Source organism: Nycticebus coucang, chromosome 7 (genome assembly GCF_027406575.1).
Source record: "Nycticebus coucang isolate mNycCou1 chromosome 7, mNycCou1.pri, whole genome shotgun sequence".
Lineage (NCBI taxonomy): Eukaryota > Metazoa > Chordata > Mammalia > Primates > Lorisidae > Nycticebus > Nycticebus coucang.
Window position 1 is genome coordinate 43,395,362 of NC_069786.1, and position 24,914 is coordinate 43,420,275.

The 24,914-nt window shown below is 36.6% G+C and overlaps 1 protein-coding gene across 2 annotated transcripts in view; it reads left to right on the forward strand.

Annotated features, from left to right (window-relative positions):
• The window catches only part of MBD5 (methyl-CpG binding domain protein 5), a 514,567-nt gene extending 490,314 nt beyond the window's left edge, over positions 1 to 24,253 (forward strand). For both annotated transcript variants that reach the window (XM_053596447.1, XM_053596449.1), the window contains exons 13-15: positions 3,122 to 3,195; positions 21,315 to 21,390; positions 23,656 to 24,253. In XM_053596447.1, coding sequence (XP_053452422.1) covers positions 3,122 to 3,195; positions 21,315 to 21,390; positions 23,656 to 23,727 — 222 coding nt within the window. In that variant the 3' untranslated portion in view covers positions 23,728 to 24,253. The remainder of the gene's footprint in view (positions 1 to 3,121; positions 3,196 to 21,314; positions 21,391 to 23,655) is intronic.
• Positions 24,254 to 24,914: the final 661 nt, after the last annotated feature.

Below are 24,914 nucleotides of genomic sequence, written 5' to 3' on the forward strand. Positions count from 1 at the left end.
TTAATTAAAGAAGAGTTTTAAGCATCAAAAAATATTTAACATATGTGTATATGTAGACATGAAGTAATATGTGAACTATAAGGACGTATAAATTCCATGTATCTTTTTCTAATTCTTAAAAGACATGTGTATAAAGAGTTATATCATGATGGCCATTCCTACTAACGATTAGCATCGTTATTATCAGGACAAAACTAGTGTGCAGATTATTATGAGTAAAGATAAATTATAAAGTCCTCACCCAAATTCTTATGAAGATAAGAATTAAATAGTTTATAGAACCCTTAGCTTGTGAATGTACAAAAATACAAGATTATAATTATAGATAAAAATATTAAGTATGTTAAACTGCTCCTACGGTGTAAATTTGATAAAAATAATTTGCTTGCGCTTAAACTTTTTAATGTTACATTTATATATTTGATTTCCCAGTACTTTTTTGATTTACAAGTTAGCTAAGTAATTTACAAGGGAATGTTCATTACATTATTAAACTTGATTTCTATTTGACTAGAAATTTAATTTATTTTGTTCTTCTCTGATACTATTTTTGGGGGTATCTTCAAAGAACTTCTTGAATATTATCAAGTATATAGATATTTCCTCAGAAACAACACATACTCTTCGTATATATTTATATTTCACAAAACAGCAACGATTTGGAATTTTAAGACAAAATAAACACTTTCTTCCAGATACGTTTGACTTTGTCATGCTACAAATGCTCACTTTTAAGATATATGTATATCTTATATTTAGTGTTAGAAAGCACAATCATTACATTCTCTTTTGAGGTCATTGAATCCTTTATAAATAACATAGTTCATTATGAAAGTACCTCAGATTTAAATGAAGAAGCCATGGTAGAAAATTACTTCAGAAAAATTATCTGGGAAATAATCCAAGCATAACAGAATTTTGAAGATTAATTTGGGCAAGTTGTCATCTAAATTTTTGTAAAAATATAATTTAATTTTAAATAGTTTGACCTCATTTTTTTGAGTGTGCTTATGTGTGTATATTTCATGTGCGTGTGTGATTTATATATATTAAAGACTATATATTTCAATGTATGTTGGAACTGGCATAGTGGCAAGAGGTTGAGTGCTTCAGAGACGTACCTGAGTTTCAATTCCCGCCATGTTATTTAAACTCACTGAATCCCATCTGTAATACACAAGTAATACTGATTTGCAGTAGTATCCCTATTAAATGATAAAACAGTGCCTTTTGCACAATAAATGCACAGGAAATGTTTCTACTGTCCCTTATTGCTTATTTAATTAAAAATAAAAATTGAAGACTTATAAAATAGTTTGACCTAACTTTGTTTTTTAAATTAAGACCAAAAGGGGAAAGTTTTCATTGGCGTTTCTGATGTTGTATCATTGTGAATCTGCACTCTGTGCCTCATCAACCCTTCTGAGATCTCTCACTACCCCAGTTTCTGTTGAACAGAACTTTATACTATAGGACAGCTTCCTTTCTGCTGCCAAGAAGTTCATTTAAATATAAGTGGAATTAGGTATTAATTATATAAATGTAACATGCAAAATATCCTTCATACTTCCTTTGAGTGAATACAAGATGGAAACTCATATCTAACATGAAATATGAAAATGTGTCCAGGCCGTTTTTTAACAATATATGGATACATTCAGGTTGCTTAAGATGTTCCAGTGATCCCTTTATCCCCATAGGACAATTTTTTCCATGTGAAATGTTATTGGAACAAAGTTATTTCTTGTTCTAATCTAGCACATAGTGGATCAGATATCCCCAGTGAACTTGTGTGTATAACATGTTTGGATTCTTTAGAACAAAATTTAAAAATATGAAAAAATCAAACCAGGAAAGGTAATAAAAAAATGAAAAGAAAGTATTTCCATTATTTTCTCATTGAATAGTTGGAAGTGCTTGTTTTCAGACTTAATAATGGAAACCCCTTGTTAAACATTACTGTGTGCTAGATTTGAAGGGGTCATAAAGAAATTATTTATAAATGACATTCATGAATCAGTCATGAAGATATGTAAAGACAAAAGTTAATAATAATTTTACCAAGGAGACATTTTGAAATTTTATATATAAGTAGCTTAGGGGAGGGGGAGAAACTGGGGTAAAGGGATGGCCGTGGTATTTATCTTGAAACTGTTTTGTAGCACAAGCAACACTGTCTTTACTTAAAATATTTTTTACCAATCAATAAAAATAGTAATGTTTTTCCTTAAGGTGTTTTTATTCACAAGTCATATACAAGTTTTCCTAATTACTAATTTATTTTCTGAGGGGTGTGGCTTCAATTATAATAGAGATTATTTGGGGGAGGCAAAAGCTACACCCCTCCCCCACAACAAACATGCGCAAGCTCCCCAGCCACACTCCCCAGAACTCTGTTGAGCTGACAGACTTCACACAGACTGGCAGTGATAAATCAGGACAGGACAGAGGACACACTCAGAGGTATAGCAACACCCTCTTCCCACAACGGGACACACTCTGCACGGCCTTCTGCCCCACTTGCTAGGCTAAGTGTTCAACACAACTTGTTATGTTTTAATTCTTCAGCAGTTCTAGCAGGAAGGTAAGTATGATTGTCCTCACTTTAAAGAGGAGGAAACTGAGGCTCAGAAATGTTGAGTGTTTTACTCTTGCTAGGAAATGAAAAGGTGGGATCCAACCTCTGATCTGTTGGTTCCAAATCTGACCCTTCACTGCCCAGAACTCTCCATCTTCCTCTGACAGGATACTACAGATTTGAGCTACTGAGCATCAGACAGTGGAAAAAGTGAGCCAGGATCCATGATGTATATGATTTTATGAATTGAAGGTTGTTTACATTCCAGGTTTTGTTCCCAAAAATTATTTTCAAAATGTTAACAATTTCAAAGCAAAATTGTCATTCATTTGCACTGATGTCATATGCTGGATGTCATATCAGAGGCTTAATCAACCTCTAATGATTGAGTGAGGACAGGACATTTGACAAGGCAGTGAAGGTTAAGCCTCCCCCATCCACCCATCCCCAGGGCAGCACCTGCTTGTACAGAAGCAAAGTAAAAACTGTGTTTAACAATTGCAGGTCTGGGTAATGTGGTTTGGTCTTCATACCTTCACTCAGGTGGAGCCCGAGAAGTTGAAGACACTAACAGAAGGTTTGGAAGCCTACAGCCGAGTCCGGAAAAGAAACAGAAAGTAAGCACTTTTTTTCCACTTTGTTTTTAAGGATATAACTTACTGATTTTCTTCCAAAGAGATCACAAAATCTCACTGATTCTGCTGATTCTGTTCATGTTGTGGCGTGCCTGAGTACCTGTTTAATAGTCATCACCAAAGAGGATCAGTATAGATAAGGCAAATTAGCTAGCATAGAAAATATTTGGGTCACAATTTATGTTTACACTGTGTGTTGGATTTGTCTCTTCATCACCTCTTTCCTTCCTCCCTCCGTTCCTCTCATTTAGTGGGAAAAAATGTGATTGACATTCTTAACATGTGGCAATTAAATAAATAGGCTCTGGAAGTGTAGTAAGTCTACTATTTGCATTTAAATACTTCGGTGAGGAAACACACTTTAAAGTTGTGCACGTGTGAACAATTTTTTTTTAACTTTCTAGATAAATTGGGGCAAGAACCAACAAAACTGAGGTGCTATGTATACTCTTAGAATTTTTTTTGGAGAGGATATCTTAATTACATTTCAAAATTTCAATACATATTTTCAAAATGTTTTTTAGTTAGCTTAGGATAACATAACCTACTTGAGACTGGGTAGTGAAACAACAGAAATTAATTTCTTATAGTTCAGGAGATTGGAAGTCTTGCCGTATGCTTACTTGATAGAGGGCAGAAGCGGGCGTCTTTTTCTCTTTTACACAAAAACACCCTAATGACTTCAGCTAGACTCCATCTCCTATTACTGTCACATGGGCATTTAAAGTTTCAACTTACAAATTTAGGTGGCACATTCAGTTCATAAAAACATGCAATAATGAATAGAAAAGCATTGTTTTACAAAAATGGATGAATTTCATAACATAATATTGACTGAAATAAGGCAAATTCAGTGTAGTACATATTATACAATTCCAGTTATAAAATTCAAAAACAGTGATTTTTAACTGGTGTGCTGTAAGAGGATCTTAGATCATTTAGTAAATTATTTTCAAAAGAAGTTCAAAACACAGTAAGTATATTCCCTTTTTTTACTTTTTTTTTTGATCAACGTAATTTAAGTGTGCTGTGGAAGTTTAACTATAGGTTCAAGTGTGCCATAAGGTAAAAAAAAAAAGATTGAAAAACACTGCTCAAAAACCTACAGCACTAACCTATACTGTTAAAGTCGAAATTACTCTGAAAGAGGTGGCTAGAGAGAAGGCAAGCGGCCTTCTAGATGTCAGTAAAATTCAATTTCTTGATTTGGGAGCTGAATATGTTCATTTTTGGAATTCATAGATATGTTCACATAATTCTATATAGTATACATACATACTGTCTGTCTATCCTGGCAGATGTTTCCAGTTGTTACCAGAGAATGCTAATCTCACTTTCACCTTAATAACTTGGCAAACTGAAGCTGTTTGTTGGCAACTCTTTATAAGTTCTGTGCTGCTTCACACTAATCATACATTTAATCAGTGAGGAATACAAGTCACGTTGAATACAAGTCAATTATAAGAGGTGCTCGGTTTATTTCTTTTTTAAAATGTGTGTGCGTTTTTTGGCAACCTTTGCATTTTTAAAGTAAATGTCTACAATATTTTGTGGGGGATCAGTACTAACAGAGGTAAATATTATTTGCACCTGCAAATATTATTTGCAGGCTAGTTGGAGGTTAAGTTGGGTTTGGGTATTATTGTTTGGGTGTTATCTTTAGATGTGAGTTACTCAAGCTAGGAAAGGGCCTGAGGTGCCGAAGAATTGTTCTGTTTCTGTCCCAGACTCGGTTTTCACCAGTCTCTTTCAATGCTCTGTGTCTTCCCATAGAAGTATGGTGCTGTTGTTGGTTACTCAGTACTAAGACTCTAGGGTACAAGGGAGTCTCTTTTTTTCTGGAACAGGTAAGTGCTAGGTCAAGACATAAGGTCATATGTCTTGATATATGTTTTATATGTTTAGTCTTTTTTTTTGTTTTATTTTTTTTTAATAGATATACCACATTTTATTGTGGTAAAATATACATGAATAATATAGTCACATGCCGAGTAACATTTCCATCATCACAGATGGCATATATTTTTTCCAAAGTCTCAAAAAATAGACAAATAATATTTATAAATAAAAATAGAAGATAATTTCAAAAAATTATGAATAATTTTGGCAGATTAACTATTAGTTAAAGCAATGCTAGGTAATGTGGGTTTTGTGGTGGTTGTTGCAGCAAGGGTGTAGCCTTGAAAATAGGGTTTTTAAAAAATTATAAGAAGAAGTTGCACTGTGGGCTATTCAAGTTTTTCTTGATCTTTATTTTCTGAATAACTGTAGTATGGACAAGCTGGTGATGTTAGAAACACAAGTTTTGCTATTATAAATATAGTTTTATATATCATAACTATTATTTTTAAATGAGGCAAAGAATTACAAATGTGCTTTCATATATCTACATAGAAAGTTATTTAAAATATGCAATTGACATACCTATTCAATTACTATAATTTCCATATTAGCAAACAATTAAATATTAGTTAATTTTTAATCATTTGGAAAGTAATTTTCACATTTCTCCTCAAATATTGACACATAGGCTCAATACTTTTATACATTATCATCTTTTTAAAAGTACACTTTAACTTATGTTTGTATATCAAGATTTATAAAGTGGAGATCAGAATGGTTAGTTGTATGTTGCATAAAAGGCTTAGATGATGATGTTAGTAATATCTATTAAAGGACACTCACCTTCTCCTTGTGTTATTTTCAGTAATTCTTGCCAGAGACCAAATTTTAGAAGTCAACAAATCTTGGGGAGACTCTTCACCTCAATAAAATGTCTCATAAAGAGATGACAACCAACGAGGGGCAAACTCCTGTGCCCCTCCATCCAGGACTTCTTTGGAAGGTAGCAAATAAGCCCTGGTGTTATGGCATGGGCCCAATGAATTGTCAGATAACTTCCTTCTAGATCTAATAAGGAACACAATGAGCAAGGTCCCCTCTACTCTTACTGAAATGACTCTTGCTAAACCTAAGTAAACAAGATCAGATCAGTAAAATTAATGCAAGGTCTGGAAGAAAGGAAGAAAATTGAAGATTACTTACATCACAAATTTGCAGTGGACCAGCTCCTATAGTTTCCATTTCTTTAGTGTAAAAGATCCCTAAATGTTTCTTTCACTGAAGTATCCCAGTTACTTGGATTATGTGCAAAATAGAGTTGATAATACAGAAATAAAATGACTCTTCCAAATATTTAGATACCCTTCCTTGAAATGAACTGCATTTTTCCTATATATTTGCTACTAAGCAATTTCTAAAACATAATGGGTAGAAAACCACAATTAAAAAAAATTTTTTTTCAAAGCCAATTTATTATTTATGGTGAGTTAATGTGGACACAATCTGAAGGAACTCTCCTCAGGATAACCATAAACTTAAGAGTATGGGTTAGGAAGGTAAAAGAAGAAAAGCTGAAGCAAATGTTAGTAAAAAACCTTTATTTAGCACATTCTTGGTTGAGCAGACTGACTGGCTATGTGTTAATAGATGCCCACTAGGATGCTATGCAGATTTCACACATGATTTCAAATCCATTATTTATTCTCCCAATCACAAGATGGGCCAGAATTATTTAGCCCATTTATAGACGAAGACACTCAGACTCAATAGCTTAAATAATTAGTCAAAAGTCACATAACAGATAAATAGTATGTTGAACCAAATAATATTTTATCATTTATTCCCAATTTAAGGAGACAAATTTAGCAAAAATCAAAAAGAAAATCTATGCCAGGCATCGTACCACAGTCACTGGAGCTCACTTTTTAGTGAAAGAGAAAGATCTAGAAATAAATAATTAAAATGTGAAAATGGCAGTGACAGCTGTGTGTGTGTGGTGTGGGTATAGTGTAGTGGGGATCACAGAGAAATGGCATTGAACAGAGGTACATTAAGGGTTCCCAGAGTAGAGGATGTCTCAGCCAAGCCTTACACATTACACAGGTGTGTGTACTAGCCACACAAAGCAACAGAGGAAGCAGAGCCCCGATGAAGTGGGCTAGTGTAGTGTTTAGATGGGCAGCAGTAGGGTTTGGCGGACTATCAAGTATCAGACAGGCAGTTGTAAAAGACATGGCCAGAGGTGTAAGCAAGAAGCAGATCATCACAGCCTGGTCAGGCCCAATAGGGCCCTTATTTTACTGGAAGAGCCTAAAGGGGCCAAGGAGTTAGGTTTTCACCTTAGGTATGGCTGTGTCCACCTTAGGAGGACACATTTTAAGGGGACAATACTGGAGGCAGAGAGATCATTTAGAAGCCAGAGCAGAAGACAAGGAACAGGACACAAGACCCAAACCAAGGTGCGATGAAGATAGAAGAGAAGGGATGTGGTCAAGAAACACACAGGAGGTAAAACTGACAGAACGTGGCAATTGGTCAGAATGCGAAGGAAAGGGAACAAGCAAGGACTCTCTGAGGTTTTCAGCTCTGGTGACTTGGTGGTAGAAACACTGAAAAGAGAATGAATACGGGGGAACTGTGGAGTGCAGTTTGAGCACACAAGACTGAAACTGGGAAGAAGTGGTATCCAGCAGTGTTCAAATGGCTGCAGTCACACAGAGATACTCTGACCAATTTGGATGGCAGTGGGCAATTGAACATTTAATAGAGAAAAAAATGTCTTACGTGTTAAAGACTCAAAATTTCCAGGATAATAAAATGATCAACAGAGATCCAGTAAGGCAAGAACAGAAAAATCTCCACTGGATGAGGCAATTTGTAAGCCCCTGGTAACCTTAGTCAGGACAGTTTCCAGTAGAGCAGAGGACAGACAAAGCAGCCATCAGGCGAAGAGTAAATAAGAATAAAGAAGTAGAGAGGGGAGATGTACATTATTTACTTTTCTTGCTGCCCTTAAAGTTCCTAAAAAATAACACCTGAGAAATTTTAAGATGGCATAGATTTGAGTGCTTTTACTGAGGAGAAGAAAAGAGGAAAAGGCTGATAAAGGAATTTGGTATTTGGAACAAGATGATTAAGAGGTTGGCTTTTGGCTAGGTGCAGTGGCTACCGCCTGTAGTCCTAGCACTTGGGAAGCCATGTTTGGAGTTCAAGACCAGCCTGGGCAACACAGCAAGACCCCACCTCTACAAAAAATTAAAAAATAAAAATTAGCTGAGTGTGGTGGTCCACAACTGTAGTCCCACCTACTTTAGAGGCTGAACCAGTAGGATCTCTTGAGCCCAGGAGTTTGAGATTACAATGAGCTATGATTGTGCCACTACACTCTAGCCCTGGCAACTGCACTCTAGCCCAGGCTACGGAGCAAGATCCTATCCCAAAAAACAAAAAAACAAAGAAAAAAACCAAGAGAGATTGTTATTTTTACCTGAGTTCAAATCCTGTTTCTGCCACCTCATAGCTGTGTGTCTTTGGGAATGCTGCTTAATTTTTCTGAGCATAAATTCTTCATTTCTAAAATGGCCATAATAATTCCTACTTTAGGATAGTTATAGATAATAGAGGAAATGCCTTAACACAGTACTTGGCACATGGTATTTAGTAAATAGCTATTTCTACTATGAATATATAGGTAAAAAAAAAACAAAAGTATCTGATATTTTTGCCAGGTGAAACATTCTACTACCATATTAGATGTTTAGAAGTTTATGTAGTCATTTTAAACCTCAATATCCTCAATCAAACTGTATAGCAAATAAATGTCTTTAAATTGATGTTCTAATTACATCCTAATCACATGAGAAATATTAACATATTTATTTAAAACATTACTTAGGGTAATGTGTCCTTGAAAGCAAAATAGGTTTATGATTTTCATGTAAATGAGGATCAAATCTTCTATCTATACATACATATAAATTTCTTAGGAAACCTGATTTTTTTTAATAAAACCAGAAAATGATAAAGAGATTAATTAAATCATACTTTCACTTTAAAACAGAAGTGATACTTAGTGTGTTAAATTTTCTTAAATCTGCATACTTAAATCTATAGGTAGTATCAGGTTTTTATACTACAGGGTTGTTGACTTTTAGGTCTCATTTAAGTTTGTCCTGTTCCATATGAAGTAAGCCACTTACATTCTGAATTGATAGTGTGAACAACAAGCCATTTCTCATTTCCCTTTTAATTCTTGTACATTCACAGATGTGTACCTGACTTTTTTTTTCTATCAGTGAAGACAAGGATAACTTGTGACAGTATAGGTAATGAAGATGAGAAGTGGCAATTATCTCCATTAATAATTAGACATGTGATTATGTGAATATCTGTTGCTTAATCAAGTAGACTTTAGAGTGTCCATTAGTAAAAATGTTTATCATTAAATGTCAGCGGGGAATAGAAAATAGTAGAAGAAACACCACGGGGAGGCCCTCTGGACTGGAAGATGGAATTTCGACTAATTGTTCATTTCTTGAACTCATACAGATTTTTCTTCCTCTTTTAAGTTCATTCTTCCCTGACCTGACTGATTCTATAAAAAAGTTGACCTGGGAGATTTGACATCAGGGAGAGTCTCTCTTCACCTCTGGGTCTCATGATGTATACCAATAATTTAATGGTTCACATCTTTGTATTTATCCTCTCTTCCAAAAGTTTCATTTATTCCTCTATTAACTATTTAAATTTGTTAAAGGCAAACGCTATTCCAATTTAGCTTAAATTAATACAGGGTATTTACAAATATCTTCAATATCTTGTTGAAGAATGAGATGACAATATTCTATCTTTTCCTTCAACAAATAATGTTGTTGAATATTTTTTGAGACAATTTTTCTCTGTCACCCCAGCTGGAGTATAGTAGCATCATATTAGCTCACTGCAACCTCAAACTCCTGAGTTTGAGTGATCCTCCCGCCTCAGCCTTCCAAAGAGCTGTGCCACCAGGCCTGGCTAATTTTTTCTGATTGCAGTAGAGCCAGGGTCTTTCTCTTACTCAGGTTGGTCTCAAACTCCAGACCTCAAGCAATTCTCCACCTTGACCTTCCAGAGTGGTAGGATTGCTGGCATGAACCAGTGTGCCTGGCTATCATTTTTGTTTGTACTTTGAGGATAATGTTACTGCACTTTTTTATGGTTAGATAAAAATTTTTATGACTTTTTTCTCTTGTTAATCTTTTTTTTTTTAATTTCAAAATATTACGGGAGTACAAATGTTTTTGGTTACATGTGTCAATTTTGTTATCCTTGAGTCAGGGTTATAAGTACACCCATCCCCCCAGACCGTGTTCATTGTACCCATTAGGTATGTTTTCACCCAACACATCCTCCCGCTACCCCTCTTGCTTGATTTCCACTGAGTTTCACTTCCCGCTCTTAGTTCCAGTTTAATGGTGAGCACATGTGGTATTTGTGGTATTTGGTATCATTTCCATTATTCAGATACTTCACTTTTGATAATGGTCTCCAATTCCATACAAGTTGTTGCAGAAGGCCTTAATTCATCCCTTTTAATGGCTGCATAGTATTTCGTAGTATACATGTACCACATTTTGTTAATCCACTCATGAATTGATGGACAGTTGGGTTGATGCCACATCTTTGCAATCGTCCATTGTGCTACAACAAACATTTGCATGGAGGTGTCTTTTTGATAAAATGACTTTTCCTCTGGGTAGATACCCAGTAGTGGGATTGCTAAATCAAATGGCAGCTCTATTTTTAGTTCTTTGAGGAATCTCCATACTGTTTTCCATGCAGGTGGCACTAATTTTCAGTCCCACTAGCAGTGTATAAGTGTTCCTTTCTCTCTGCATCCACACCCACAGCTATTATTTGGGGACTTTTTAATGATAGCCATTCTACCCAGGGTAAGGTGATATCTCTTGTGGTTTTCATTTGCATTTCCCTGATGATTAGTAATGGGGAGCATTTTTTCTTTCTTTCTTTCTTTTTTTTTTTTTGGCCATTTGATATCGTCTTTTAAAAAGCTTTTGTTCATGTCTTTTGCCACTTTTAAATGGGATTGTTTTTTTCTTGCTGATTTCCTTGAATTATTTGTAGATTCTGGTTATTAGCCCTTTATAAGATATATAGCTTATGAATATTTTCTCCCATTCTCCCAACAGTAGGTTGACTGTTTGCTCTGTTGATTATTTCCTTAGCTGTTCAAAAGCTTTTTAATTTAGTTAAGTCCCATGTATTTATTTTTGTCGTGGCTGTAATTGCCATTGGGGTCTTCTTCATAAATTCTTTGCCTCGGCTGATATCTAAAAGAATTTTTCCAACACTTTCTACTATAATTTTTATGATCGTATGCCTCACATTTAAGTCCTTTCTCCATTTGAATTAATTTTTGTGAGTGGTGAGAGATATGGATCCTGTTTCATTCTTCTGCATGTGGCAATCCAGTTCTCTTTGCACTATTTAATGAACAGAGCTTCTTTTCTCCACTGTATATTGTTATCTGCCCTGTCAAAGTTCAATTGCCTCTATGTGGGTGGTTTTATAGATGAGCTTTCTGTTCTGTTCCATCGGTCTATGTCTCTTTTTTTTGTGCCAGTACCATGCTGCTTTGGTAACTGTAGCCTTGTAGTGTAGTTTGAAGTCTGATCATGTGATGCCTCCAGTTTTGTTCTTTTTGATTAAGTTCACTTTGGCTGTTCAGATTCTTTTCTGATTCCAAACAAAGAGCACAATTGTTTTATCTAGCTCTGTGAAATATGGTGTTGGTATTTTGTTGGGGATTGTGTTGAATCTGTAAATCACTTTGGGCAGTACAGGCATTTTAACAATGTTGATTCTACTGACCCATGAGCATGATATGTTTTTCATTTATTGTGTCATCTGCAATTTCTTTCCTCAGTGTTTCATAATTCTCTTTTACGAGGCATTTCACCTCCTCAGTTAAGTGTATTCATAGGTATTTATTTTCTTTGAAGCTATTGTGAATGGTAGTGAGTCTTTGATTTGACTCTCAGCTTGGCTGTTATTGATGTATAGGAATACTACTGATTTGTGTACATTGATTTGTAACCTTAGACTTTGCTTAATTTATTTATCAATTCTGGGAGACTCTTGGTGGAATCTTTGGGGTTTTCTAGATATAAGAGCATATTGCCAGCTTATGACTTTTTATTTGTTACTTTCAAAAACTATTTGTAGTTAAATATCTATTTTCTTCATTATAAAATTAGAATTGATTTTACCAGTTCTCCCTAAAATGTCATAAAGCATTACATACAGTTGTCATAATACCTACTTCATAAGATTGTTGTAAAGATCAAGTGAGATAATGAATGTATCTAAATATTTAAAACAATTCTTGGCACATATAAATTTTTCAATAATTAGTAGCTATTTTTGTTATTAGGATTAAAGATGAGAAAACCAAGGTTCTCTGGTGGCTTTTCATCAAAACATTGTAACTTATAATTTTAGATATTTAGAACTTTTAAACCCATAAGGTCTTATAATCAAAATACATAATAATTTTAAACCCTTAAGGTCTTATAATTAAAATATATAACAAATAAATATCTTTTAAAATGTATATTCATATTCAACACAAAAGAAACAGTAAGGATAAATCTGTTTCACACATTATGTAAAGTATCATGTCATTGGGAAATTCCACCTTGATAATAGTGTCAGGATCCTCACCAACCAGCCCACAGAAGGGGGCCCCAGTCCTGCCTCAATGGAACCTAGGACCATGCTTAGCAGACTCCTCGCTGGAAAACAATTCAAACAGATTCCCCAAGATGACCAGAGCCCCTTAAAACTGGAATGGGTAAATAAATTAAAGACAGTATACGTATGTATGATGAAATAGGGTATATCATTTAGAATAAATAAATATCAACAAGGACGCTGTTCAAAAACAGTGATAGGGAAAAGACAAGTATATATCATGACACCATTTGTGTGTATATACATATATAAATACATAAAACAATAGTAGGTACCATTCATGGATATATCACACAAAAATACATGTGTAAAACAGACTAGAAGTTGAGATGAGAGTGGGAGAGAATGGGACAGGGGACTGATATAAACGGGAAATATACATTGATTTGTTAAAATAAAAAAGATTTTAAGGAAATGTGTAATATGTTAACATTTCATTCTGGGAAGTGGTTATGTTTGGTTTTATTTTATTCTTTTTTTTAATTTATTTATTTTTATTGTTAAATCATAGCTGTGTACATAAGTGCAATCAAGGGGTACAATGTGCAGGTTTCATATACAATCTGAAATATTCTCATCAAACTGTTCAACATAGCCTTCATGGATTTTCTTAGTTACTGTATGCAGGCATTTGTATTCTGCATTTAGTAAGTTTTGCCTGTACCCATTCTAAGATGCACTGTAGATGTGGCCCCATCCATTACCCTCCCTCCACCAAAACCTCCCCGCTCCCTTCCCCTTCCTTGGCCCTTACCCCATAGTCTTGTGCTATAGTTGGGTTATAGCTTTCATGTGAAAGCTATAATTTAGCTTCATAGTAGAGCTGAGTACATTGGATACTTTTTCTTCCATTCCTGAGATACTTTGCTAAGAAGAATATGTTCCAGCTTCATCCATGTAAACATGAAAGAGGTAAAGTCTCCATCTTTCTTTAAGGCTGCATAATATTCCATGGTATACATGTACCACAATTTTCTAGTCCAATCGTGGATCGATGGACACTTGGGCTTCTTCCATGACTTAGCAATTACGAATTGAGCTGCGATAAACATTCTGGTACAGATGTCTTTGTTATATTATGACTTTTGGTCTTCTGGGTATAAACCTAGTAAACGAATTACAGGATCAAATGGCAGGTCTATCTTTACGTCTCTAAGTATTCTCCAAACATCCTTCCAGAAGGAACGTATTAGTGTGCATTCCCACCAGCAGTGTAGAAGTGTGCCCTTTTCTCCACATCCACGCCAACATCTCTGGTTTTGGGATTTTGTTATGCTACTCTTACTGGGGTTAGGTGATATCTCAGAGTAGTTTTGATTTGCATTTCTCTGATGATTAAGGATAAAGAGTTTTTTTCATGTGTTTGTAGATCATGCGTCTGTCTTCTTTAGAGAAGTTTCTCTTCAAGTCCTTTGCCCACCCTGAGATGGAGTCATGTGTTCTTTTCTTGCTAATACGTTGGAGTTCTCTATGGATTCTGGTTATTAGACCTTTATCGGAGGTATTACCTGCAAAAATTTTCTCCCATTCTAGGGCTGTCTGCTTGTTTTACTTACAATGTTCTTGGCTGTGCAGAAGCTTTTTAGTTGGATCAGGTCCCAGCAGTGTATTTTTGATACTGCTTCAATTGCCTGGGGAGTCCTCCTCATAAAATATTCACCCAGGCCGATTCCTTCAAGAGTTTTTCCTGCACTTTCTTCAATTATTTTTATAGTTTCATGTCTTAAGTTTAAATCTTTTATCCAGTGAGAGTCTATCTTAGTTAATGGTGAAAGGTGTGGGTCCAGTTTCAATATTCTACAGGTTACCAGCCAGTTCACCCAGCACCATTTGTTAAATAGGGAATCTTTTCCCCACTGAATGTTTTTAATTGACTTGTCAAAGATCAAATAACGGTATAGTAGCTGGATTCATCTCTTGGTTCTCTATTCTGTTCCAGACGTCTACTTCTCTGCTTTTGTGCCAGTACCATGCTGTTTTGATCACTATTGATTTATAGTACAGTCTCAGGTCTGGTAGCGTGATTCCTCCTGCTTTGTCTTTATTGCTCAGTAATGTTTTGGCTCTTCGAGGTTTTTTCTGATTCCATATAAAAAGAAGTATTATTTTTTAAAGATTTTTAAAATATGACAATGGAGCTTTAATAGGAATTGCATTAAAATTATATATTGCTTTCGGTAGTATGGACATTTTAACAATGTTGATTCTTCCCAGACATGAGCATGGTATGTTTTTCCATCTGTTAACATCTTTAGCTATTTCTCTTCTTAAAGTTTCATAGTTCTCTTTGTAAAGATCTTTCACATCCTTTGTTAGGTATACTCCCAAATATTTCGTCTTCTTTGGCACTACTGTGAAAGAAATTGAGTCCTTGACTGTTTTTTCGGCTTGGTTATTGTTGGTATCTATAAAGGCTACAGATTTATGGGTGTTGATTTTGTAGCCTGAAACATTGCTGTATTCTTTGATCACTTCTAAAAGTTTTGTAGTAGAATCCCTAGTGTTTTACAGATATTTTATCATATCATCTGCAAAGAGTGAAAGTTTGATCTCTTCTGATCCTATGTGGACCCTTGATCGCCTTTTCTTCCCTAATTGCAATGGCTAAAACTTCCATTACAATATTAAAGAGCAATGGAGACAATGGGCAACCGTGCCTGGTTCCTGATCTAAGTGGAAATGATTTCAATTTAACTCCATTCAATACGATATTGGCTGTGGGTTTGCTGTAGATGGCCTCTATTAGTTTAAGAAATGTCCCTTCTATACCAATTTTCTTAAGTGTCCTGATCATGAAAGGATGCTGGATATTATTAAAAGCTTTTTCTGCATCAATTGAAAGAATCATATGGTCCTTATTTTTTAGTTTGTTTATGTGCTGAATTACATTTATAGATTTATGTATATTGAACCAGCCTTGAGACCCTGGGATAAATCACACTTGGTCGTGGTGTATAATTTTTTTGATGTGTTGTTGGATTCTGTTTGTTAGGATCTTATTGAGTATTTTAGCATCAATATTCATTAGTGATATTGGTGTATAATTTTCTTTTCTTGTTGGGTCTTACCCTGGTTTGGGGATGAAGGTGATATTTGCTTTGTAGAATGTGTTGGGTAATATTCCTTCTTTTTCTATATTTTGGAAGAGGTTTAGTACTATAGGTACTAGTTCTTTTTTAAAGGTTTGGTAGAATTCTGACGTAAAGCCATCTGGTCCTGGGCTTTTCTTTTTAGGGAGATTTTGTATAGTTGATGCTATTTCAGAACTTGATATAGGCCTGTTCAATATTTCCACTTCGTAGGTGGCGTACTTCCAGGTATTGGTCAATTTCTTTCAGATTTTCATATTTCTGAGAGTAGAGTTTCTCGTAGTATTCATGAAGGATTTTTTGAATTTCTGAGGGGTCTGTTGTTATTTCATCATTACCATTTCTGATTGATGAAATTAGAGATTTTACTCTTTTTTTCCTGGTTAGATTGGCCAAAGGTTTATCTATTCTATTGATCTTTTCAAAAAACCAACTTTTGGATTTATTGATCTGTTGTATAATTCTTTTGTTTTCAATTTCATTTAATTCTGCTCTGATTTTGGTTATTTCTTTTATTCTGCTGGGTTTGGGGTTGGAGTGTTCTTATTCTCCAGTTGCTTGAGATGTCCCATTAAGTTATTAACTTCCTCTCTTTCCGTTTTCTTGAGGAAGGCTTGCAGTGCTATAAATTTCCCTCTTAGGACTGCCTTTGCAGTATCCAAGAGGTTCTGGTAATTCGTGTCTTGATTGTTATTTTGTTCCAAAACTTTGATGATTTCCTTCTTAATCTCATCTATAACCCATTTATCCTTCAGCATAAGGTTGTTTAGCTTCCATGTTTTCGTATGGGTATGCAAGTTCCTGTTGTTATTGAGTTCAACTTTTATTCCATGATGGTTGAAAAGATGCAAGGAATAATTTCTATTTTAAATTTTCTGAGGTTAGATTTGTGGCCTAGGATGTGCTCGATTTTGGAATATGTTCTGTGGGCTGATGAGAAGAATGTGTATTCACTTCTGTTGGGATGAAATGTTCTGTAGATGTTTGTTAAGTCCAGATGTTAAATGGTTGAGTTTAAATCTAGGATTTCTTTGCTTAGATTCTTTTGGGAGGGTCTATCCAGCACTGCTAAAGGGGTGTTAAAATCTCCAACTACTATGGAAGTGGAGGAAATCGAGTTGCTCATGTCTGTAAGAGTTTCTTTTATAAATTGAGGTGCGTTATGGTTGGATGCATAAATATTAATAATAGAGATCTCATCATATTGAGTATTACCTTTAACAAATATGAAGTGTCCATCCTTATCCTTAATTATTTTGGTTGGTTTAAAGCCTATTGCATCTGAGAACAGGATTGCAATGCCTGCTTTTTTCTGCTTTCCATTTGCCTGGAATATAGATGACCATCCCTTCACCTTGAGTCTATATTTTTCTTTTAATGTAAGATGAGATTCTTGTATGCAGCAGATATCTGGCTTGAGTTTTTGTATCCAGTCAGCCAACCTGTGCCTCTTTAGAGGACAGTTTAAACCATTCACATTAATTGAGAATATTGATAAGCCTTTCCAGAGTCCAGTGGACATTTTTAATCCTTTTGCGACTGTGGAAGTTAGAATTTGATCAAAATTTTCTGGGTGAGTTTACTTTTGTGGTGAAGGATTACGTTGGCCTTTATGGAGGATAGGTCTGAGAATATCCTGGAGAGCTGGTTTAGTTATGGCAGATTTCTTCAACATGTGAATGTCATTAAAGTATTTAATTTCTCCGTCATAAATGAAACTCAGTTTAGCTGGGTATAGGATCCTGGATTGAAAGTTATTTTGTTTTAGGAGATTAAAGGTCGATGACCATCCTCTTCTAGCTTGAAAGGTTTCAGCAGAGAGATCTACAGTTATTCTAATATTCTTCCCCTTGTAGGTAATGGTTTTCTTTTGTCTGGCAGCTGTCAGAATTTTCTCCTTCATATTAACTTTAGTGAAATTGATTATGATGTGTCTGGGGGATGTCTTATTCGGGTTGTGTCGTGCTGGAGTTCTGAAACTGCTATCTGAATTTCGGAATCTCTTCGCATGTCTGCAAAGTTCTCCTTCATAATCTCATGGAGAAGAGACTCTGTGCCTTGTGAAGCCACTTTGTCCCTTTCGGGGATCCCTATAAGATGAATATTGATTTTCTTCGAATTATCCCAGAGCTCTCTGAGAGAATGATCTGTTTTTGCCCTCCATTTCTCATCCTCTGTGGGAGTTTGGGAGCATTCTAAACTTTGTCTTCAATGTCAGAAATCCTTTCTTCTGCTTGCTCCATTCTGTTACTGAGGGATTCTACTGTGTTTCTCAGATCTTTGAGGGATGCAACTTCTTGTCTCAATGTGTCAAAATCTTTGGTCATTTGGTCTTTGAATTTGTTGAATTCTTGAGATATCTTTTGGGTTACTGCTTGGAGTTCTAATTCAATCTTATTTGCTATCCAGATTCTGAATTAGATTTATGACATCTCAGCTATTTGTTTGTGCATGGGATCTTGTGCTGTGTCTCCCCTATTGATCCTTGGGGGAGTTGATTTACTCTGATTGTTCGTATTGCCAGAGTTTTTCTGTTGATTTCGCCTCATGATTGTTTTTCACCGTTGCCTCTGGCTGTCCTCAGAGTTGGGGAGGGGGTCTCTCCAAGATTAGATCCCAGCGGGATCACTCTATTGTTGCTTGATCTTTGTAGGGGGTGATCCTGTGTAGTTCCTCTGGGGCTGCTCCAGCTAGGGAGTTCTGGTTGTAGAAGCAGCTCCGGCATGTGGTGCGCATGGTTCTGGGAGTGCCTGGTGCCCAGTGACTTTGGCACAGAGAGCCCAAGGCTCCAGCAGTCTCTGGCCAGGAGAAGGGCTCTGCACAGAGGCAGGGAGGGCTCCAGAGGGCACGCGGCTACCAGTATCCCTGGCCAGAGGAGCGGGCCAGTGTGGAGGCTGGGAGGACACAGGAGGGAGGACGCAGGGTTGCACGGCTCCCGCAGTTCCTGGTCAGGGCATGCAGAGGCCTGGTTGATGCGGGGTCACGGCACAGATCTTATGGAGGTCCAGGCAGCGCCAAGCCCAGGAATTTGAGGTTGCTATGAGCTGTGACACCACAGCACTCTACCTAGGGCAACAGCCCGAGCCTCCAGTGTGCCAAAACCATCTCACTCTTCCCCTAAGGGTTAAGGCTGTAAGGGAGCTCAGTCCCCACCTTTAGGCTGCTCAGTCACTAGGTTACTAGGTCCTGCCCGATCCTTGCTCTGGGACCCTGAGGGCGGAGCTTGCCTGGGCTGTTCTCTCACACAATGGCTCCTTGCAGCCCAGCTCAGTGGCTCTGTCTGGGGCCCCAGAAAATGCCCAAAGTTCTCCACACTCCTGCTCAAGCTCTCCCCAAGGCAGTTCAACTGAGTGCCAAGTCCAAAAACACGGAAACAGTTCACAGGCAAGGCCTTTCCGGTTTGCAGTCTCACTGCTGCTTGTACTTACGGTTGCCGGCGTGATTAGGTTGATCGAACACACGCAACCACTTGCCAGTTTCCCACTGTTTTTGTCCTCCTCTTGGGGTCCAGAAGTCCCTTGCTGACTCCCTGTATCCTCAGAGGGATGATTATAGGCAGATCCCACCAGCCAGAGATGTCTGGAGTCTTATCTCCTCAGACTCACCACGCCCAGTTGCAGGGAAGCTGTTACTCGGCCGCCATCTTTAATCCTCTGGTTTTATTTTATTCTGTGTACTTCTCTGTTTCTTTAAACTCCTAAAAATAAATGCAATAAATATAAAAGCTTAGGAACTAGCTTACAAGGCCCGCAAAAGATAAAGGGAAGGTGGTTGGTGCCATATTACCCTTACAATTTGTTTAAAAACCCTACACTAATCTTTCCTTTCAATTAAACTGATGTATATACATGTTTTCCAAAACATAGGACCATCCAAGCCAGTTTTCCAAAACTTCAGAAAAATATTTTTTTTTGCTTTATGGTATGTCTTGCAGTATAAGTACTCAGGATGCAAAATTCAGAGGCTGTAGTCCTCAAACTCTGAGCTGCAGACTGATACTAGTCTGACCTGTTAGGCACTGGGCCACTCGGCAGGAGGTGAGCAGTGGTGGAGTGAGAGGGGAAGGGGTCAGCTGTGTTTATAGCCCTCCCCTTCACTTATATCACCACTTGAATTCTGCCTCCTATCAGATCCTCACCAGTACCATCCCCCCCACACCATCCATGAAAAATTGTCTTCCATGATCCCATGAAACCAGTCCCCAGTACCAAAAAGGTTGGGAACTACTGTGCTAAGGTGTAGGCAGAAACTAAATCTATGAATTTCCCATCCTGGTATCTGAGTAAATGACCTATTGAAGGCTATGGTGAACCAAAAGGCTCTGTCTAAAAGCATTCCACTCAAGTTCAAAAATGTTTTAAAACATTATGCTAGCCAAACTATGAGCCAAGTTTTCCCACAACTGCAAATTTCCAGTCTCAATGTAGATGCAGAGACAGGACTTAACTCTTAGAGAGCCAGGCTAATAGCCAGTTATGCAACCATTGACCTCCACAGCTATTCTAGCAATTGTCATGAAAGCATAAATTAAATGAATCACCTTAGTATTCAGAATAATTGGGTAATTATTTAAATGGGAAAAGAAGGAAAAACAAGTTAACGGTATGGATGGGCAAAAGGCACATAACTACAGATGTGGATAGGGTAGATTTGTCTGATTTTAGTTCAACAGCTTTATAGGTATAAGTTTCAAAAATGGTGGCTATAGCATGTGTGTTATTTAGACCAAAGTGTAATGGAATGCTCAGTGGAGAGAAAAGGTCAGAGGAGTGATACACATCCCAAGACCAGCATTCTTTATGTTCAAATAGTTATGTCATTGTTAGTATCTGGAGAAATGTGGTAGGGGCCAGGCTCTTAGCCTCAGGTGTGGTGAATTAAACTGTTTCCCACCTGGAATTTGCTCCAGGATTTCTGCCTTTCTGAACTTGCTCAACTTCAGAGCGGAGAAGCTCCAGAGAGGGCAGAGAGAGCTCCCTAGTGGCCACAGCCTGCAGTTCAGCCCTCCGCCCCTCCCCTAGCCACACAGCCTGGCTGCCTAAGAACAGGAGGCAAAGCAGAGCAAGCTGGATTCGGGGAGGACGAGAGCTGCGAGGGTGAGAAGGCAGACTCGAGGTGCCGCTTGCTTCTCAAGTCACCAGATTATGGAAGAAGCATGTGGAAGGGGAAAGAATCCATCCTGCCCCCACCCCCAGTCTGTTCTTTTTGTTTTGTTTTTTTAGTAGTTCTGTGATTTTAATCATTAGTATTCTGTGATGAGAATCCTAGAGTAATGTTTTGTCATCTGAATTTTCCAAATGTGAATATAAATTAGCTTTCTCTGGTGGAATTGGTACTTTTGTTTTCTGATTAGGGAATTAAATTGAAATTTTGTTTCTTTAATTTATTAATCGAGTGTGTTGTTTTCATTAATTCCAGAAGTGGAAAGCTAAATAACCATTTAGAAGCTGCTATTCATGAGGCCATGAGTGAACTGGACAAAATGTCTGGGACTGTAAGTTAATTTATTTTTCCATTACACTGTGTTTCTTTAAAAGTAAATTGTATTACACTTTTTGGTAAAATCTCTTACACATTGTCAAGCAACTCACATAGCCATACTAAATTACTAGGCTAGGAGAAAAAAAAGATTAATATCATGAAAGATTCAAAGTCATTTATGAAAAAATAACCTAGCAGTATTAACTATGTCTATTTTCAGACATAAGTAAATTTTGTTTTCCCATATGATTTTTTTTTAAATGTGAGCAGCAAAATATTGAAGTTTGAACCACAGCCTTCTGCTTTAACTCTGTGAATAACAGTAGACATTATTGCTGCAGAAATATATATATAGTATATATATACATAGTAATGCAAACTCTGTCAATTGAATACAAAAGTGAAATTAAATGGTAGGGTAAAGATCAAGAGTGTGTAAACCTCTGATTTCCCATTTTTATTGAACTTGCACATAATAGCATTTAATGTGAGATGTTTCATCATCATCCCCTAATTCACGTACTGACTGATAAAAACACTCAAAATAATTTCGGTAATCTCTTAAATAATGTGAGTTATCTAAAGCTATTTAGCAATGAAAAGTAATTTCTTTCACTTGAAACTTTGTATTACAAGGTTATCTGAATTCCAACAGTCAACCTAATGGCAATTGTGATATAAGTCATAGATTCAAAGGATCTTGGGATCAGTGTGGGATTTAGAGATTTTTGTAAGCCAACCCACCATTTCACCAATGGGTGAAATGAAACCCTGAAATGTTAAATTTTCTGATAAAATTATAAGAAAGATCTAGATTAGGGATGGATTATAAACTCAAATGTCTTAACAGGGCCAGGCAAATAACATCAATAAGTAAAGTATATCAGAGATGAGAAAAACTGCAGTTTGAGTGGACTAAGAAATGCCAACAAAAATGCACTGGTGAGAGTAGCCTACTGGTGTCACAGGGTCAGTGCAGGAAAGGCCATTGGTGACTTGAGTCTGGTGCTGGTTGGGGAAGAAGAGGCTGTACACAGTCATTCAGGACCCCAGATTCTTTCTGTATTAAGTGTCCATCCTTCCTTAGGACCTCAGTGCTCCATTATATCCTTTGCATTCATCCCAGCAGGTGAAATAAAAAAGAGTTCAGAAGAGTGACAACGTAGGTTTTATGGACCAGGCCTGGAAGCTTGTTACTTCTGTTGATTTTCTTCTTGCCTGACCCTATCCCATGGCCTCCCTAACTCAAGTAGATGAAAAAATGTAACATAGAATGTGCCTGCCCAAGAAAAAGGGAAAAAGGGGTTGGCAATCATCTCACTAGCCTCTGCCTCAGAACATTTGGCCTTTGTGGCTGGCAGGCAGTCAAGAGCAATAAAGATGGTGGCACTGTGCACCTGTGCCTTCCCAAGGGGTTTCTTCTTCTATATACTCCAGCAGATCACAGACATGTGGGAAATTGTGCTGGTGTTACAAGATCCTCCTATTTTTATCATGAGAAGATAGAAATCTAAAGGTAAAATTTCTCATTTTTAGGTGTTGACAACTATTTTTTTAAATATTAAAATACCACACGGCTAAGCAAAATGTCTTTTCAGGCCACATTTGGTCCATAGATTACTAGTTTACAATCTTGGATAAAGACATCTTTCCTTAATTTAAAAAAATTTTAAATTATGGCTCTTTACCAGAGATGAATGGGTTTTTTTAAATGCAAATAGAGAGGATTAGGAGGAATAGGCAGATTGAGAAACTCATAAACATTATTTTAAATTTTTAAAAATATTTTTTAGAGTTTTGCATTTGACTCTGAATATCATTGGCCTTTGATGTTCTCTAGACATTATTTTTAAAACATATAATTGAGTGAACTTGCAGTGGGTCTTGAGAACTGATTGTGTACATCTCTTCCTAATTCTAAGTTCTGTGACATCAAGTTTATAGCTTGAAATTGGCCATGGTGAAGGTATTTACATCACAGAAATTGGCAAATGGGTGTGTGTCCAAACACTGAAGCATTTGCTATACCTCTGTCCTGTGTCCATCCTGCTTTTCCTGGGTCTTAGGGCTTTTCCCCTCCCATCTGTAGCCACTATACAATGTGGGGCTCCTGATCACAACCCCCCGCTACCCTTCAAAACCATACCTGTTGTCTAATGCTTGACACTGCTCAGTCCCCATAGGGAAGTCTTCCCTACCCTGTTCTTTGTCAGAAATTGTATGATGTTTGTGATTTCAACCTCTATTGTTGTTTTTTTTTCCACCTTTTTATTTCCAGGTACACCAAATCCCACAGGGAGACAGACAAATGAGACCCCCCAAGCCCAAGAGGAGGAAAATCTCCAGATAACAGAGACTACTCCACTAATGCACAGTGTTTATTAAAGGAACGTGCACAGATGTATCTGTATATAGGTATTGATATAGCCACTGTTATATCAATATTTAAACTATGGCAGATAGCTACCACCACCACAGGGTGCTAAAAGAAAGAGTGATAGAAAACTTTTTGATCAGGAAGGATAATGAATGCTGGAAAAACCAATCAAAATCCCTGTATTATGAGAGTGATAAATGGTCCAGAGATTACGAAGAAACTGTTTTTCTATAATATTAAAATTGTGATTATAAGAAATAGTCCAAATGTTTCTGAAGACTTTTCAATGTTGTATATAGAAATTACAGAATTTCATGGTGATATCAGAAATGTAAATATTGTACAATATTGTCATGTACAAGCGTACCTAATGCACACTTTATCTTTTATTGTACAAAGAAATAGTGTACAAAATTCTTTGGTTTCTATGGAGTACACCTACCAGAGACTACCAGTGTAAAGTGATAAATAAAAATACAACCTAAATGCTTTTCTATGATAATGTAAAAGATGCTGTTTTTGTATTTAACAGCAGCGTAAAGGCATGAAGATGTAATATCTGAATTATGACATACACTGCGCACCCCTGAGTATCCGTTTATATTGTTTGTTTGGAATGAACATTGCCTGGAAGCACTGGAGTCAATTTTGGGTGTCTAGGAAATTGCAACCTTGAAGATTTCTAAAGAGATGAGGGCTCACAGGTCTAAATTAAGAATTCAGAAACTGCAACCATTTGTTGCATATTTTTTTTACCTAAGTTTTAAAATAGAATAGGTTTTATAAAGAAAAAATCTTAGATGGAATATTTTACTTAGCCATTTCTGTAGTTAACATTTGATAGCCACCTGTTGAACCAGATAGCTTACACTGCACCACCACTGGTATTCAGAATTGAGGGTTTTGGTTTGGGTTTTTTTTTTTTTTTGCAAACAACATCTGACAAAGTAAAACTTTCTATTTCCATGCATGGAGGCAAAAGTCCCACTTCAAAACTACTGTCAGAAGCAGGGTAGATTATAATTCAGTTTTTTTTATAGTGACAAAAATAAATACAAATAATGAAAGCAAGTTTCATATTCGTTCATCAGTATTAACACAGAAATTAAGGTGGCTTACAAAATTATTAGCAATGGTAATTTTTTATCAGTATTGTGTAA